The 19652-nt window shown below is 38.5% G+C and overlaps 1 protein-coding gene across 1 annotated transcript in view; it reads left to right on the top strand.

Moving 5' to 3' along the window:
- The window catches only part of SPATA16 (spermatogenesis associated 16), a 331768-nt gene that overhangs the window by 126891 nt on the left and 185225 nt on the right, over nt 1-19652 (top strand). Inside the window, exon 4 of the mRNA XM_007517989.2 lies at nt 18831-18920. Within this exon, the coding sequence (XP_007518051.2) occupies nt 18831-18920 (90 nt within the window). The remainder of the gene's footprint in view (nt 1-18830; nt 18921-19652) is intronic.

Genomic DNA, 19652 nt, shown 5'->3' with positions numbered 1-19652 from the left:
ATAGGGCTTTTAAGGGGAAACGCAAAAACTAATTAAACACAGTTTGCTTTCTAGGGTGGATGGCAGTGCATCCAGGAGAGTACACACATTACCATGTGCAGGGACCCCACTTCAAGCCATCAGTCCATACTTACAGGAGGGATGTTTAAGGAGGAATACAGAACTCCATCTCTTTTTTTTTCTCTTTTTTAAAATTTATTTTAAAAAGGAGACATTAACAAAAATGTGGGATAAGAGGGGTACAACTCCACTCAATTCCCACCACCAGATCTCCATATCCCATCCCCTCCCTTGATAGCTTTCCTATTCTATATCCCTCTGGGAGTATGGACCCAAGGTCATTATGGGATGCAGAAGGTGGAAGGTCTGGCTTCTGTAATTGCTTCCCCGCTGAACATGGGTTGATCTATACTCCCAGCCTGCCTCGTTCTTTCCCTAGTAGGGTGGGGTTCTGGGGAACCGGAGCTCCAGGACACATTAGTGGGGTCATCTGTCCAGGGAAGCCTGGTCGGCATCATGTTAGCATCTGGAACCTGGTGGCTGAAAAGAAAGTTAACATACAAAACCAAACAAATTGTTGAACGATCATGGGCCTAAAGGCTGGAATAGTGCAGATGAAGTGGTAGGGGGTACTCACTGCAGACTATTGTGTACTTTTTTTACACTCATGTATATATTTTGCCCTAGTTTATGGATACATGTGAACATATGCTCTATCTCACGGGACCTGGCAAAGGGATTTTTCAAAGTTAACCCAATTAACAAATAATGTGATTATAACAATAACTATCTATTGTCATCTTGAATTCTAAGACAGCATGAACCTCACATTTCCGTTACAGAACCTATATTTCCCCCAGTCCTTGATCTGTAGGGTGGGGCGTACTTTCCCGCATGCTGCTCTCAAATCATACCAAGTAATATTGTATCCACTGTTCCCAACCTAATCAACACAATGAGTACCACCTCAGCATGCTTCACTTCAGACTGTGTCCAGAGACTTCGGGTGTGGAATCACAACCCTTCAGCTTCATTATTTGGATGAGACCTTGCCCTACTTAGTCTTCTTTATAATTGGATTTGTTTCATTGAAGATGTCTTTAAAATTTATGCGGAAAAGAGTTCTGCCAATATTTTCCTTTAAGTATCTGATAGTATCTGGCCTAACATTCAAGTCCTTGATCCACTTGGAATTTACTTTTGTATTTCGTGAAATATTGTTTCAGTTTCATTCTTCTGCATGTTTCAACCCATTGTTTCCAACACCACTTGTTGAAGAGACTCTGCTTTCCCCATTTAATAGTCTGGGCACCTTTGTCAGAGATTAGATGTCCATAGGTGTGGGGCCTTACTTCTGGGCTCTCAATTCTATTCCACTGGCCAGAGTGTCTATTCATGTTCCAGTACCAAGCAGTTTTGATGACAATGGCCCTATAATACAACTTGAGATCTGGGAGTGTGATGCCTCCGTAGCATTTGTTCTATTTTCCTAAAAAAATGTGGCTGGGATCTTGATGGGGATAGCATTAAATTTTATATGGCTCTGGGTAGTATATTCATTTTCATAATGTTAATTCTTCCAACCTATGAACACGGAATATTTTTCCACTTCTTTCTGTCTTTTTCAGTTTTCTTGAATAGTGACTCATAATTTTCAGTATATAAGTCTTTCACATCTTTGGATAGGTTTATTCCTAGATATTGTATTGTTTTTGTTGCTATAGTAAACAGAATTGATTTCTGGTTTTCAACTTCTTCTAATTTAGTGTTTGCATAGAGGAATGCCACTGACTTTTGAATGTTAATTTTGTAACCTGAAACCGTACTATATTGCCTGATGATTTCCAAAGGCTTCTTGCTAGATTCCTTAGTTTTTTCTTTGTATACTATCATCTGAAAATAGGGATAGAGAATGGGAACGCTATCAGGGGAGGGGGTGGGATATGGAGAATGGGTGGTGGGAATTGTGTGGAGTTGTACCCCTCCTACCCTATGGTTTTGTTAATTAATACTTTCTTAAATTAAAAAAAGAAGAAGAAAATAGGGATAGTTTGCCTTCTTCTCTTCCAATCTGTATCCCTTTAATTGCTTGCTCCTGCCTGACTGCTATGGCAAGAACTTCCAACACTATGTTGAATACTAATGGTGATAGTGGGCAGCCCTGTCTAGTACCTGATCTCAGGGGAAATGCTTCCAATTTTTTACCATTGAGTATGATGTTGGCTGTAGGTTTGCTATATATAGACTCCACTATCTTTAGAAATTTTCCATCTGCTCCCATTTTTGGTAGTGTTTTGATCATAAAGGTATGTTGTATTTTGTCAAAGGCTTTCTCTGCATCTATTGATATGACCATGTGGTTTTTGGTCTTGCTTTTATTGATATGGTGAATCACATTAATTGATTTACATATATTAAACCAACTTTGCATGCCTGGGATAAACCCCACTTGGTCATGATGAACAATCTTTTGAATAGACTGCTGTATCCGGTTGGCTAGAATTTTGTTCAATATTTTAGCATCTATGTTCATCAGAGATATAGGTCTGTAGTTTTCTTTTTTGGTTGTGTCCCTGTCTGCTTTTGGTATCAGAGTGATGTTGGCTTCATAGAAGCTGGAAGGGAGTATTCCAATGTCTTCAATCTTCTGGAAGACTTTTAAAAGTAGAGGTATTAGTTTTTCCTTGAAGGTTTTGTAGAATTCATTTGTAAAACCATCTGGTCCAGGACTTTTATTCTTGGGAAGGTTTTTGAGAACTGTTTCAATTTCATTAGCTTTGATGAACCTGTTCATGTTATCTAGTTCCCCTATACTTAATTTAGGAAGTTTGTAGGTATCTAGGAATCATCCATTTCTTCCAGGCTCTCTAGCTTAGTGGCATATAGTTATTCATAGAAGCCTCACATGATATGCTGAATTTCTGCGGTGTCTGTTGTGATATTTCCTCTTTCATTTATGATCCGATTTATTTGGGTTCTCTCTTTTTTGTTTTGTGAGTCTGGCTAAAAGTTTGTTGATTTTGTTCACTCTTTCGAAGAACCAACATTTACTTTTGTTGCTCTTTTGTATGGTTTTCTTATTTTCAGTGTTAATGATTTCTGCCCTAACTTTAGTGATTTCTGTCCTTCTGGTTGCTTTAGTGTTCCTTTGTTGTTCTTCTTCTAGGTTTTTCAAATGTGCAATCAGGCTGTTTATTTGTGCTTTTTCTTATTTCCTAATGTGTGCTTGTATAGCTATGAACTTCCCTCTCAGAACTGCCTTAGCTGTGTCCCAAGTATTTTGATAGCTTGTGTCTTAATTTTCATGGAACTCTCGAAACATTTTGATTTCTTCCTTTATTTCCTCTTTGACCCAGTAGTTGTTAAGTAGTGTACTATTGAGTTTCCACATTTTGAGACTCTTACTAATCTTTTGTTGATTGTTAAGTGTTAGTTTCATTCCACTGTGGTCTGAGAAGATGCTAGGGATGATTTCAATGCTCTTGAATTTGCTGATGCTGTCTTTGTGGCCTAAAATATCGTCTATCCTTGAGAATGACCCATGTGGACTTGAGTAGAATGTGTATTCCTGTTTCCTGGGGTGAATGATTCTGAAAATGTCCAATATTTCTAGTTTATCTCTCTCTTCATTTAGCTCCCTCATGTTGTTATTGATTTTCTGCCTGGATGACCTGTCCAGTTTAGAGAGTGGGGTGTTGATGTCCCCTACTATGATTGTGATGCTGTTAATATATTGCTGTAGCTCTTTCCGTAGATGTTTGATGTATTTCAGTGGCTTCTCATTGGGTGCATAGTTGTTAATAATTGTTAAGTCCTCTTGATTGACTGATCCTCTGAGCATTAAGTAGTGTCCATCCCTATCTTTTTAAATTTTATTGATTTTAAATTCTGTTGTGTCAGCTATGAGAATAGCTGTTCCTGCCCCTTTTTGTGGGCCACTGGCTTTATGATAGTTTTCCATCCTTTCACTTTGAGTCTGTGTTTGTCTTGTTGAGTTAGGTGGGTTTCCTGTAGACATCATATTGTTTGGTTATGTTTTCTGATCCATCTTCCTACAGATGACAGAAATCACTAAAATTAGAGCAGAAATAAACAACATCGAAAATAAGTGAACCATATAAAATATAAATGAAGCCAAATGTTGGTTCTTTGAGAAATTAAACAATATTGACAAACCCCTAGCAAGACTCACGAAAAAAAAAATTGGAGGACACAAAAATTAATAGAATTGTAAATGATGGAGGAGATATCACAACTGACACCACAGAAATCCAGAAAATTAAGTGAAACTTCTGTAAAGAACTATACGCTACCAAGCTAGAGAGGATATGGAATCTGGAGGATGTGGAAGAATACCGAGAAGCATATGCCCTTTCTTTTTTTTTTTTACTTATTTACTTATTTATTTATTTAATTTTTAATTTTTTTTATTTAAGAAAGGATTAATTAACAAAACCATAGGGTAGGAGGGGTACAACTCCACACAATTACCACCACCCAATCTCCATATCCCACCCCCTCCCCTGATAGCTTTCCCATTCTCTATCTCTCTGGGAGCATGGACCCAGGGTCATTGTGGGTTGCAGAAGGTAGAAGTCTGGCTTCTGTCATTTCTTCCCTGCTGAACATGGGCGTTAACTGGTCGGTCCATACTCCCAGTCTGCCTTTCTCTTTCCCTAGTAGGGTGTGTCTCTGGGGAAGCAGAGTTCCAGGACACATTGGTGGGGTCTTCAGTCCAGGGAAGCCTGGCTAGCATCCTGATGGCATCTGGAACCTGGTGATTGAAAAGAGAGTTAACATACAAAGCCAAACAAATTGTTGAGCAATCATGGACCCAAAGCTTGGAATAGAGGAGAGAAAGTGTTAGGGGGGTACTCACTGCAAACTCTAGTGTACTTCTGCTTTCAGGTATATATTTTGCAGTAGTTTACGGATATGTGTGAAGATATGCTCTCTCTCACAGAAACTGGTGTATATCTAGGTTTTGGGACTTTGTTAGAAAGTGAACCACCTGAGACGAAATTAGAGTATACTATGAAAGGAAAGGTCTCACCCGAGTAATGAAGCTGAAGGGTTGTCATTCCACACGTGAAGTCTCTGGACACAGTCTGAAGTGAAGCATGTTGAGGTGGCAATCATTGTGTTGGTTAGGTTGTGATCGGCGGATGCAATATTATTTGATATGGATTGGGAGAGGCATACGGGAAAGTGGGCCCTATCCAAGGGTTCCAAGACTGGGGGAAGTAGAGGCTCTATAGTGGAGATGTGAGGTTCCTGCTATCTTAGGGTTCAAATAGACAATCGATAGTTAATGTTATCATCACATTATTTGGTAATTGGGTTAACTTTGAAAAGTCCTTTTGTTCGGGTTTGCTGTACAGTACCCAGTATCTTGTATATAGCTGTGCTATTGTTGCTTCTTATCTACTTGGTCTAGGCTTTTGAGAGAGTCTGCATATCAGTTACACAGCGTATATATTGAAAAGATTCAGTTTGTGTTTTGAAAAACTTCGAGACATACAATTAATTTTCCCCCTCTCGTATTAATTAACTAGTGATTTATATGACTACATTTTACTAGGAGTGTACATAAACACCATTCCCACCACCAAAAGACTGTGACCCATCCCTCCCACCCACTCCCACCCCCCACTGGCCCAGGAAGCTACATGTCTACCCCTCACCACAGGGTTTTTACTTTGGTGCCCTACTTACAATTTGGTCAGGTCCTGCTTTTAGTTTCCCTTTCAGATCTTCTTACTCAACTTCTGTTGATGAGTGGGATCATCCCATACTCATCTTTATCTTTCTGACTTAGCTCACTTAACATAATTCCTTCTAGCTCTGTCCAAGATGGGTCAGCGAAGGTGGGTTCGTTGTTCTTGATAGCTGCATGGTATTCCATTGTGTATATATACCACAGCTTTCTCAGCCACTCATCTGGTGTTGGGCACCTGGGTTGCTTCCAGGTTTTAGCTATTAGAATTGTGCTGCTATGAACATAGGAGTACACACCTCTTTCTGGTTGTGTGTTATGGAGTCCTTGGGGTATAACCCCAGGAGAGGAATTACTGGATCATATGGAAGGTCCATGTCTAGCCTTGTGAGACTTTTCCAGACTGCTCTCCACAGAGGCTGTACCAATTTACATTCCCACCAGCAATGTAAAAGGGTTCCTCTGTCCCCACAACCTCTCCAGCATTTGTTGCTGCTGTTCTTTTTGATGTATGCCATTCTTACAGGAGTGAGGTGGTATCTTAGTGTTGTCTTAATTTGCATTTCTCTGACAATCAGTGACCTAGAGCAATTTTTCATATGTTTGTTAGCCTTTTGGATCTCCTCTGAGGTGAATGTTTTGTTCATATCCTCTGCCCATTTTTGGATGGGGTCATTTGCTTTTTTTGGTGCTAAGTTTGCTGAGCTCTTTATATATTTTGGTGATTAGTTTCTTGTCTGCTGTATGGCATGTGAAGATCGTCTCCCATTCTGTGAGGGGTCAATAGACTGAAGCTGAAATCATTCCCCCTCAGATTGGGGACTAGATAGGGCTGTCCACTGTCACCGTTACTCTTCAACATAGTATTGGAAGTTCTTGCCATAGCAATCAGGCAAGAGAAAGAAATCAAAGGAATACAGATTGGAAGGGAAGAAGTCAAGCTCTCACTATCTGCAGATGATATGATAGTAAACATAGAAAAACCTAAAGAATCCAGCAGAAAACTACTGGAAGTTATTAGGCAATATAGCAAGGTATCAGGCTACAAAATCAATGTACAAAAATCAGTGGCATTTCTTTATACAAACACTAAATCTGAAGAAGAAGACATGCAGAAATCACTCCCATTTACTGTTTCAGCAAAATCAATCAAAACCTAGGAATAAAGTTGACCAAAGAAGTGAAAGACTTATATACTGAAAACTATGAGTCACTACTCAAGGAAATAGAAACTGATACCAAGAAATGGAAAGATATCCCATGCTCATGGATTGGAAGAATAAATATCATCAAAATGAATATTCTCCCCAGAGCTATATACAAATTTAATGCAATACCCATCAAAGTTCCACCGAGCTTCTTTAAGAGAATAGAACAAACACTACAATCATTTATCTGGAACATGAAAACACCTAGAATTGCCAAAACCATCTTAAGGAAAAGAAACAGAAATGGAGGCATCACACGCCCAGACCTTAAACTATATTATAAAGCCATCATCATCAAAACAGCATGGTACTGGAACAAAAATAGGCACACAGACCAGTGGAACAGAATTGAAAGCCCAGAAATGAATCCCCACACCTATGGACATCTAATCTTTGATAAGGGGGCCCAAAGTATTAAATGGAAAAAGGAGGCTCTCTTCAATAAATGGTGCTGGGAAAACTGGGTTGCAACATGCAGAAGAATGAAATTGAACCACTTTATCTCACCAGAAACAAAAATCAACTCCAAATGGATCAAAGACCTAGATGTCAGACCAGAAACAATCAAATACTTAGAGGAAAACATTGGTAAAACACTTTCCCACCTACACCTCAAGGACATCTTTGATGAATCAAACCCAATTGCAAGGAAGACTAAAGCAGAAACAAACCAATGGGACTACATCAAATTGAAAAGCTCCTGCACATCCAAAGAAACTATTAAACAAACATATGCCCTTTCAAAACTGAACCAAGAGGAACTACGAAACCTAAATGCACCAATCACAGACAAAGAAATAGAAACAGTTATTAAGAATCTCCCCAACAACAAAAGTCCTGGACCAGATGGCTTCACAAACGAATTCTACAAAACCTTCAGGAAACAGTTAATACCTATACTTCTAAAGCTTTTTCACAAGATCAAAGAAACAGGAAAACTCCTTTCTACCTTCTATGAAGCTAACATCACCTTGATACCAAAAGCAGATAGGGACACAACAAAAAGGAAAACTACAGACCAGTATCTCTGATGAACATAGATACCAAAATATTAAACAAGATCCTGGCCAACGGGATACAGCAGATTGTTCTTCATCACGACCAAGTGGGATTTACTCCAGGAATGCATGGGTGGTTCAACATATGTAAGTCAGTCAGTATCATTTACCACATCAATAAAAGCAAAACCAATAACCACATGATTACCTCAATAGATGTAGAGAAACTTTGCTTTACCATTTCTCCCACTTCTCCCAGAACCTGTGTTGCTAGAACCAGATTTGGTATTATGTCAAAAGTTCCATATTGAAAAAGTGCTTGGGAATAACCATATGGAGCACTTGTTCATTTTTTCTGTAACTCAGCTACTGGGGACACAGATTGTTAAACTATAAGGCATCTTTGGATCAGGTGTTCATTGTGATTATGCATGAAAAATACCTGAATCGAGCAACTAACTTGTTCAATAACTCGCTCTATTAGCTACTGACAAATCTGAAAGAGAAAGCATTATACATCTCAGTTAACCCTTTAGAATTTTATGACCTGTATTTTGACTACAAACTTCATCCAGACTGTCGTAGCTACCCTAATCTTGCATACCTCAGTCAGTTAGCCTGTCTTTCTCTTTCCCTAGTGGGGAAGGGCTCTGGGAAATCAGAGCTCCAAGACACACTGGTGGGGTTTTCTATCCAGTGAAGTCTGGTCGTCATCCTGCTAGCATCTGGAACCTGGTGGCTGAAAACAGAGTTAACATACAAAGCCAAACAAATTGTTGACCAATCATGGACTTAAAGGCTGGAATAGTGCAGATAAAGAGTTGGGGGTACTCCATTTTGTAGATAGCTAGTAGGCATATTTTAGTTATATTCCAAAGGGCCTGTGGCTATACTAGTGTTTTTTTGTTTGTTTGTTTTTGTGTGTGTTTGTTTTTGCCTGAGCCTGAAATCTGATATACAGATTGATCCTAATTATTATCTGAGGAGGTGATGTCATGGCTGGCAGAAGTACCAGAAAGCTGGATCTGGGAAGAGAGTAGCTCCCAAATATGGGAAAGGTGTATGAATATTGTTGACTGAGTCTAAGTATTTTTCTAGTCCATGGGATTGCTCTGTACTCTTTAATGAGCAAAAGTTTTAATTTTAATAATAATGTAATCTGCTCATTTTTCCTATTGTTTCTTCTTTTGTTACTTTTACTTTATTTACCCTTATAAATATATTAAAGCCTATTTTATACTTTATAACAGAATATACATAAGTAATCATACAAGCAGATAGTGATCAGCATGAGCTATCTCTCCTTATTCCTGTGATACTTTTAAATTTTGTAACTTGTTACACCCACCCTTTTATTTGTCAATAACATTAATATAATAAATAGTATTTCCATATTTAAACAAGAAATGTCTATGTAAAGGGGACAGTTTTTCATGTGCCCTGTATTCTTGTGTTTCCTGTGAGCCAGTTTCTGTCTGTCCTTTTCTCTGAACTATCTTCTCAAAGATGACAGTGTGGTAAGTGTTCCTGGAAAACAAAATCAAGCCTTCTTGCTGCCTTCACAAATGGAGAGAGTGCCTCCTTTAGAAGTAAGGACAGACATGCTTGCAGTCCATCACAAAAGATTTACATCTCCTAAGTTCAGGACTCCTCTCCTGTAATAAAACCCACTGCATATATAAATGTCACCTGATTTTCTTTGCATTGCCATCTGGGAATTGTGGCTCGGGGAATCAGAACAACAGAGTGCTAAGCTACTGAGAATTGATGTTGATCAAAGTAAGAGACTATGCTTTGTCTCTGGCCTTGGTAGTTTATGTCTTTTTTCAGCACCCATGAAATTATGTCAGTATAACATACTAGTTTGTAAGTAGAAAAGAAACTCAGACTATTCACAGTCCTCTACTAAAATAAGAGATTTTTGTGAATTTTCTTACAAGTAATTTAGCCTAATCTCCAAATCAGTCAAAAATTACTGCTACTTATCCTGACAGGTGGATTATAAAAATTACATAAATAAAAAAATTACATAAATGATTCCAATAAAAGGAATTCTTCTGAAAGTCTGTTGTATTATATAAAATAAAATATACAAATACAAAATAAAATATATTTGTTTATTAACATTTTGTACAATTTTATTACCCACTTCCTTTGACTTTGACATTTTACTAATTGTAATGCTTTCTGAAGTTAACAATTAATTCAAATCTTACCTAACAACAGCAAGAATAAAATCAAAGAATCAAGTCTACAAGATCCAGTTGAGTGATTCAGAAGATTTTAATATGTTCATATATGAAGAAAATGAACATAACTTCTGATAATAATTCCTGGGAAATAAGTATTTTTCCTCAAATTGCCACATAATTATAATTATCAGTGGGATATTTAAGCATCACTAGATCACCTCACTTATATAAATGTCTTTTTGAAAAGTTTAACCTGGGCTTGGGGAGACAGCATAATGGTTATGAAAATAGGCTCTTATGCCCAAGAAACCAGAGGTCCCAGGTTCTGTCTCAGCACCATCATAAGCCAGAGACAAACAGTGTTCTGGTAATAAATAAATAAAAATAAAAATGAAATAGTAATAGCCTAGATAGTAATAGAAGAAAATAAGAAATAGGATATGTTAAAAAGCGGTACAAAACACCATTATTTGCTGATAAGGATAAAATAAATTATTAAAACATTAAATTATAAGGATACAAAAATATTTTTAAATACATATCTAAATGCTAGCAGTAAGTTAGGAAATATAATGAAAAAATCCCATTCTTGTTATACACATATGCAGTGTTTCTCAAAGGTTAAATATATATCAATCACTTGAGGATCTTCTTAAATATGTATTCAGTAAATTTAGGGTGGGAAAATAATGATTTTACATTTCTGATAAGTTCCTTACTACTGCTGAGAATACTTTGTAAAGAATGTATATAAAGCATGTATATGAATGCATTACATTATGTTATATGATGCATACATTTATGCTTCTGTATTTCTTCATGTATGATTCTAAAACTTAAGAATCAACAAGCTTTAGTAAAACCTCTATTTATAAAAAGTTGAAGAGGTTGAACTATGTTCAGGATATATAAAAGAGTATTTGACTGAAGCAAAGAATTGCTACATTCCTGGATGGGAAGACAATAGCATAAAAATAACTATTCTTTTTTAAAATCAATCTCATCCCTTGATTTTAATACTAAATGTTATTCTTTGCATCTTTAAAAAATGGAGATTATGAAGTTTATCAGGAAGAATGAATGTGCCGTGCTTGACAATAATTTTGCCACAAAGAGGATATTAAGCAGTTCTTTCCCCTCTTAAAACAAAAGCATATTTTTAAATGACAACAATTAAAATGATTTAGTTCTCTCACCGAGACATCAAAATTGCAGCATACATGGACTAGTGATTGATCAATGTTTGTGTTTGAATTTAGTCTGTGATGAATATAACATAGCAAGTCACCGTGAAAAGGATGGCATCTTTGGCAAGTGAGTACGTGTTTCATTCTGGACTCACGGCATTCCTACCTCAGGACTAAAAATACAGCAGATGCACTGTTGGCATTTGCACAAACAGTAAATGATGTGAATTCTCCCGTCAAAGATACATTTGAAAGCACTCACAAACAGAGATCAGAAAAAGTACGTGCCCCCTTCCTGTTTGCATTCTTTCAAATTCTAAGGCCAACAAAGGGAAGAGGAAAATAAACTGGCATCTGTTTATTATTGGACATGATCCCACTCTTTTAGAATTGGACCAGCCCATCAAGTGAGCAGCCATGTCCTATTATTAATGCAAACCCCATTTTCTTATTTTAAAATAAAAAGAAGCAGTAACTTTTATTTTTTTATTTAAAAGGAACTATTTTTATTTGATCCCAGGAAAGCCAAAGTTGAAAATTACATGTAGGAGTCAGGTACTGGTGCACCTGTTAGTCCATGATTATGGTGCATGGGTTATTGATTAACATGGACCCAGATTCAAACCTCCAGTCCCCACCTGCAGAGGGGAAGTTTGAGCAGTTAAAGCAGTGGTGCAAGTGTCTCTTTTTCTTTTTTCTTTTTTAATTAGTAATTTAATATTAATTTACAAAATTACATGTCAGTGGGGCTATCATTATAGGCCGTTCCCACTACCAGAGTGAATCCCAAATCCCTCCATTGCAGTCCACTGAGGTTCTCCCAAGGTTGCAGACGTGGGTTGACCATCATCTCTACAGCTATCTGTCTATATTTGTACATAATTGCCCCTTTTTCTTCCAGGTCCAGTCCTCTCTTCCCCTCCAAGCTACACACAACCATCCAAATATCTCTCCCCTTTTCATCCTCTCTCTCTCTCTCTAGAGCCTGATGGAGCTGGAGTTCAGAGCCCTCTTACCCTCTTCCTCCTATCACTTCTCCCCCACTGGAAGTATGGATCAAAGATGTTTTGGGGGTGCAGAAGGTAGGAGTTCTGGCTTCTGTAAGTGCTTCTCCGCTGGACTTGGGTGTTGGCAGCTCAATCTATGCCTCCAGACTGTTTCTATCATTCCCTAGTCAGATAGAGCTCTGGAGAGGTAAGGTTCCAAGACACACTGGTAAGGTCGTCCGCACAGAGAAGTCACAAGGTAGCGGCTGCCACTTGGTGTCTGGAAGGTGGCAGGACATAAAGTGAGACAAAATGGTTAGTGAACAGGAACCAAAAAGTAAGAACAGAGCAGATGAGATCAGGAATCTTAGGGTGGAAGAAAGCTAGGAAGTCTACCCTAGGCATGTTTCCAGGGGTAGTCCCTATCTGAGTGTGATAGCTAGCATGAAGTTGGATAAAAACAATGTCTAAGAAAATGGTGTCAGAGTAGAGAAAAGGGCTGGAAAGCTGGGTTAGGGAAGAGAGTAAATCCCATTCTTGAAAATATTCTGTGGATAGAATTAACTATTTATTTACCTTCATCCACCCGACTCAGGGCCCATATATATATTTATATTTAGCACCAGAGCCTATGTAGCCTCCTAGTTTTTATTGGTCTGAGCTCACATCTCTTGGTCAAAGCTGAGAACAATGCAGGTTGCACTTTCAGGACCAGTCTTCCACTGGTGGCAGGGCAGGATACCCCAGCCTCCCTTCAGAGACTGGGGCAGTCCCTACCATCCTACTCTATGGTGAGGGCAAGGTCCTTAGAAGGCCAAGAGGGCTTGTGATGATGATCCTGGTGGAAGTGACCAGTGGTGGTGCAGAAAGGGATCCATTAGCGGTCTAGGAGGCAGTGACTTTTATAAGTTAGCTATTCTTTCTAACTTGACTTTTGTTTTTTACCAGAAACCCCGTCAGCATAACTATAGCAGTATTATATTGTCATTGATAAAGCCAGACCAGTCAGCACAGAGATTTTTTTAAATTTATTTAAAAAAGGAGACAGTAACAAAATCATAGGATAAGAGGGGTACACCTCCATACAATTCCCACCACCAGAACACCCTATCCCATCGCCTCCCCTGATAGCTTTCCTATTCTTTATCTCTCTGGGAGAATGGACCCAAGGTCATTGTGGGATGCAGAAGGTGGAAGGTCTGGCTTCTGTAATTGCTTCCCTGCTGAACATGGGCGTTGATAGGTCGGTCCATAATCCCAGTCTGCCTCTCTCTTTCCCTAGTAGGGTAGATCTCTGGGGAAGCGGGGCTCCAGGACATATTGGTGGGGTTGTCCAGGGATGTCTGGTAGACATCATGCTAGCATCTGGAACCTGATGGCTGAAAAGAAAGTTAACATACAAGGCCAAACAAATTGTTGATCAATCATGAACCTAAAGGCTGGAATAGTACAGATGAAGAGTTGGGGGGGGGGTCTCCATTTTGTAGATAGCTAGTAGGCATATTTTAGCTATATTCCAGAGGGCCTGTGGCTAGACTAGTTTGTTGGATTTGTTGTTGTTGTTGTTGTTGTTGTTGTTGTTGTTGTTGTTGTTTCTCCCTGAGGCTGAAATCTGATATACAGGTAGATCCAAGTTATTGTCTGGGGAGATGATGTCATGGCTGGAAAAGGAACAAAAAGCTGGATCAGAGAAGAGAATAATAGGAAAGGGTTATAAATACTGTTGACTGTAAACCTCACCGATTTGATTTCATCTGGGGCCCATATTCAGCTTAGGAGCCTCTGTGACCACTGCATCCCTGTAGATCTGAGCTCACATTCTGTGGTCATGAGTAGGAACATTCCAAGCTACCCCAATATTGACCAGTCTTCCTCAGATGTAGCATAGCGTATGTTGTCCACCCTCCCTTCGGAGGATGAAACATTTTCTACCATTGTTGATCCAAGTTGAGGGCAAGTTCCTATGGGGGGCCCACAAAGGGGTTTATTTTGTTGTTCCTGATATTGATGACCGGTAACAAGGCAAGAGGGATTTATTTGAGATTTAGGCCCATCATGTCTGTTCGGGAATCTCAGGACTTTCTGAATAGGGCCCCAGCTGATGGTGTGGCCTGATAGTGACTAAAGAGTCATTATTAAAGTATGCCAGTCTCTTGCCCTTATTCAGCTTTTGCAGTCCTTGCTTTGATGAGGTTAGCTTTGGAGTCAGTGAGAGAACTGTAATAGGAAGTAAGTGAGGTGGGTATCCAAGTCTAATTAGATACTATTTCATTAGGAACTTTATACTGACTCACTGAAGACTATTGTGTACTTTTGCTTTCGGGTATATATTTTGCCCTAATTTATGGATACATGTGAACATATGCTCTATCTCATAGTACCTGATCTATATAGAGGTTTTGGGACTTTGTTAGGAAGTGAACCACCTGGAATGGAATTAGAGAATACTATGAAAGGAAAGGTCTCAACCGAGTAATGAAGCTGAAGGGTTGTCATTCCACATGTGAAGTCTCTGGACACAGTCTGAAGCATGCTGAGGTGGTACTTATTGCATTGATTAGGTCGGGATCAGTAGATGCAATATCATTTGGTATGAATTGAGAGCAGCATGCAGGAAAGTGAGCCCCACCGTAGAGGTTCCAGGACTGGTGGAAATATAGGCTCTATTGAGGAAGTGGGAGGTTCCTGCTGTCTTAGGGTTAAGAAGACAATCGATAGTTATTGCTATAATCACATTATTTGGCAATTAGGTTAACTTTGAAAAATCTCTTTGTTAGGATTTGCTGCATCATACACATCATCACCATAATTTATGTCCTTTGACATTACTTGTATATAGCTGTGCCACCAGTTGCTTCTGTTCTCCCAGGTCTAGGCTTTTGAGAGAGTCAACATATCAAAGACACAGCCTTCTAAGGATAGGTTGGGCCTGGATCTTCTTGGGTCCATTTTATGAAGCAGAGACTCACATGTTTCAATAAAAGAATGATGTTACCTTTAAATGAACCTAGTCCCATCTTGCAGTGGTGATTTGCAGATTCCAATACACAATTTGTCATTCTTCTACCAGTTTCTACAAGTAGTCTTTGGTTAGTATCCTGAAGAGAACATTCAATTAAAAAATTATCTTTTAGAAAATCGTAGAAGCAACCAATAGCACAGCTATATACAAGATACTGGGTACTGTACAGCAAACCCGAATAAAAGGACTTTTCAAAGTTAACCCAGTTACCAATTAATGTGATGATAACATTAACTATCCATTGTCTTTTTAAACCCTAAGACAGCAGGAACCTCACATCTCCACTATAGAGCCTCTACTTCCCCCAGTCCTGGAACCCTTGGATAGGGCCCACTTTCCCGTATGCCTCTCCCAATCCATATCAAATAATATTGCATCTGCCGATCACAACCTAACCAACACAACGATTGCCACCTCAACATGCTTCACTTCAGACTGTGTCCAGAGACTTCACGTGTGGAATGACAACCCTTCAGCTTCATTACTCGGGTGAGACCTTTCCTTTCATAGTATACTCTAATTCCATCTCAGGTGGTTCACTTTCTAACAAAGTCCCAAAACCTAGATATACACCACTTTCTGTGAGAGAGAGCATATCTTCACACGTATCCGTAAACTACTGCAAAATATATACCTGAAAGCAGAAGTACACTAGAGTTTGCAGTGAGTACCCCCCTAACACTTCCTCTCCACTATTCCAAGCTTTGGGTCCATGATTGCTCAACAATTTGTTTGGCTTCGTATGTTAACTCTCTTTTCAGTCACCAGGTTCCAGATGTCATCAGGATGCCGGCCAGGCTTCCCTGGACTGAAGACCCCACCAATGTGTCCTGGAGCTCTGCTTCCCCAAAGATCCATCCTACTAGGGAAAGAGAGAGGCAGACTGGGAGTATGGACCGACCAGTCAACGCCCATGTTGAGCGGGGAAGCAATTACAGAAGCCAGACCTTCTACCTTCTGCAACCCACAATGACCCTGGGTCCATGCTCCCAGAGGGATAGAGAATGGGAAAGCTATCGGGAGGGGATGGGATATGGTGGGAATTGTGTGGAACTGTACCCCTCTTAAACTATGGTTTTGTTAATGTCTCCTTTCTTAAATAAAAAAATTAAAGAAAAGAAAATCATACTGAAGGAATACTGACCCAGTCAATCTTTACCTCCAACAGAAACTTCTCTGCCACCGAGAGCCAAAACCACTTTGACCTCTTCCACTCCCCCCTCCCTCTTCTTCTTCTTCTTTTTTTTTTTTAAACTCATTCCTTCCCTCACTATTCTTTCTGCTCTCTACACTTCATCCTTCACTACAATTGAAACCATTTTGTTGAAGGAACTTGCCTGGTCCATTAAGATTCTTAGAGAACAGCTCGGCAAAGAGAGAATATTACATCGTAGACACTAAGTTGTCAAAGTTAGAAGCAAGCATTTAGTAAGAAAATGTATCCTATCATATTGTAAGCACTGACCAAAGCTGCTTTAATGTATGGATGAGTACAAAGGAAAAAGGAAGAATTAGCTAAACATGAAAGAGAAAAAGTGGTGTTTGAACTTGGAATGTCGAAGCCCAGTTAGACCTCTGCTCTTATGAACTATAATCTACTTTTGTAAGATTATTTTTACATATGTAAAATATATAAAAATATTTTGTAGACACACTTTTTCACAATGAATATTAAAATATTAGCAGTACTTGTTCAATATTAATATGGACTACATTAGTGCAATAGGCTATTTCTAATATTTTAGTCATAAACCAGTGAATCATTTATTGTTCTTGGGAGGTTAATGCATTTATTTGTGTAGATCATTTGTCGTAATGCACAGTCAGACATCACTAATCCAATCTCTGTAAGTCAGAAATAATCTTGGGAAAGACATCAAGGTATAATACAAAGTCTGTAACTAAAAATCAGAAGTACAACATGTTTGAAACAACATCAATTAGCGCCATAAAATTTTAGAAAGAGTTCTTAATCTCTATGGTTTCTGCTCTCTTGTGTTTAAAATAGACTAAGTTTTCAATCAGGTCATCTTGTAATTTCCATAGCTAGGGCCAGATAGATATTTCTTTTCTATTTTATTCTTTCCACAATCAATGTTTCATTGTCTCTGCCAGTTTTTTAATCCTGAGTTCATTAAAAAACTTTAAAGGGGGTGACATGGATTCATTAAATTTAGTCAATTAAGTTTCTGTGCAAGTTTTTTTTTTCTGGACAGAGGTCCATAACTTTTATTTGCAATGTGCAACCCCCTCCTCCTATTAAGAACCACTTCAGTAATTAATTCTAAATGATTCTAATAAACTTTGAAAACAGGCTCATTTGGATGTTGCTTACTAATCCTATGATGAGAATCTAGGTGGTGGCTTACCTGGTGATGAACACACGGTTTGCATGCACAAGGACCCAGGTTTGATTCCCTAGTCCCCACTTGCAGGGGGGAGTCTTCATGAGTGATGGAGCACTACTGCAGGTGTCTTTCCTATCTGCTTCTCTCTCCCTCTGTCTCTTTTTCTCTGTCATAACATGGCTATCTGGAGTGGTGGAGTCACAGCCCTAGAGATACCCCTGGTGGCGAAATCACTACCACCAACACCACCACGATCAGCCTATGGTGTTCGGTAGCCTGTTGTGTACTGCATCAATAATACAGCACACTCTGTAATTGAAGATACATCTTAAACTTTTACAAAGAGCTGTTTCACCATTCACTCTGGACTTCATTTGTTCAGTATAGCTCATGACATCATATACCTTGAGCACTGCCTTGTACTCACTAAAGCGAAAAAGGGGTGGGGAGTCTGCCACTTCCAATCTGATGAAAGAAAGTGTCTAGAGAGTGATCATCTTTTTTTTCTGGGCAGTGAGCAAGACTCTAGAATTCTAGAAGATGTTAGAGAATTTGTAGGTAAGGGCAGATATTTCATCTTACCTACAAGTCAGGGCTTGCAGTGCCATGCGAGAAATGATTAGAACACAAAGTGCACAAGAGCCTTACCAAAGCTGACAGTTTCAAGACCAGAACCCATAATCAATGGCATTACATTGTCCTCCTGAAGGAGTACACAAAACTAAATTATAGAGTGCAAATGAACATGTCACTCAAATTCCAGTTCCTTTCTTTTGCCTGATTCTCAACAGCTAACAACCTCCTCCTCCTTCATTATAGGTAAACATACCATAAATAACCTGTGATTTTTGTCTGATTTATTAACATAAGCAAATAAAGTAACATCCTGTCTTGCATGAAATCTGAATTGTATTCAAATCCTTTGTCATTGCCATATCTATAAAATATTTGCAGTGCTATAAATAAGGTTTCCTTTATCATGCAAACTTAATTAGTTTTTCAATAATGCTTGTTTATCTGTCTTAACTGACAAATCCAGAAAGAAATGGGCTTCATGTGTTAGCTCCTTTTAAAATATATAGTATATGAAATAGAATGCGTATTATTTCGTACCGTATACTTCTGCTTATTTTTTTCAACTTAATATCATTTGCATCTCTTTTATCATTACAGGAGCATTGTTTTAAACCCATCCTACTTCCGAAATCATCTTCGTCAGGCAACAGTGTTTAGATGTCTGGAGAGATATTCAGAAGCTGCCCGGTATGTTTATTATAACTTTTGTGAAGATTTATTTCAAGTTAAATTATTTTTATTCTCAGCTTCTTGTAATAGCAGAATAGAACTTTCAGTTTCTCTAATGGAATATTTTTACCAGAATTAGTGTATTACAAACATCAAATTAACAATCTTTGGCTGTACTTTTCTTTAATCAAAGTATTCTATGTTCATAGCTCTTAGTAAATTTTGAACTTTCCATCCCTGAGGTCACTGGTAATGATGGAAAAATTTCCTTCAGAGATTAGAAATGACTTTGACCTCTTCCTCTCAAGTATATTCTTTATCTTTGTTGTGGTGATATAATTCTGTGATCTGATTCTTGAGTTCTGGAAATGAAATGCAACTACATGAAAACAACCGAAGGAGACCATTGCTAGAGGATACCGCATCAGACCAAGTGCTGTTAGAGGTGTCCTAAAGTATTGCCTATATCTTTAATTAAAGACATTTAAGAGGTCCAGAAGGTAGTGCATTGGCTGGAGTTTTGGGCTTAAACGCATGAGATCTTGAGTTCAAGTCAGCATTGCATATGGCAGAGTGATTCTGTGGTTCTATTTCTTTCCTCCTTTCTCTTTCTCTTGGAAAATAGAGTGATAAGTTTGAGTAAGAAAACAATTTCCTAAAATTGATACTCTGAAGTTGATACTGAACTACATTTATGCAAAGTGGTCCTAGAAGTTACCATGCTTTAATTAAGTGATATAGAAGGCAGAA

This window comes from Erinaceus europaeus, chromosome 14, assembly GCF_950295315.1.
Source record: "Erinaceus europaeus chromosome 14, mEriEur2.1, whole genome shotgun sequence".
In the NCBI taxonomy this organism is placed as follows: domain Eukaryota; kingdom Metazoa; phylum Chordata; class Mammalia; order Eulipotyphla; family Erinaceidae; genus Erinaceus; species Erinaceus europaeus.
The sequence above is the reverse complement of the archived record's forward strand: the minus strand, read 5'-3'. Positions and strand labels throughout refer to the sequence as shown.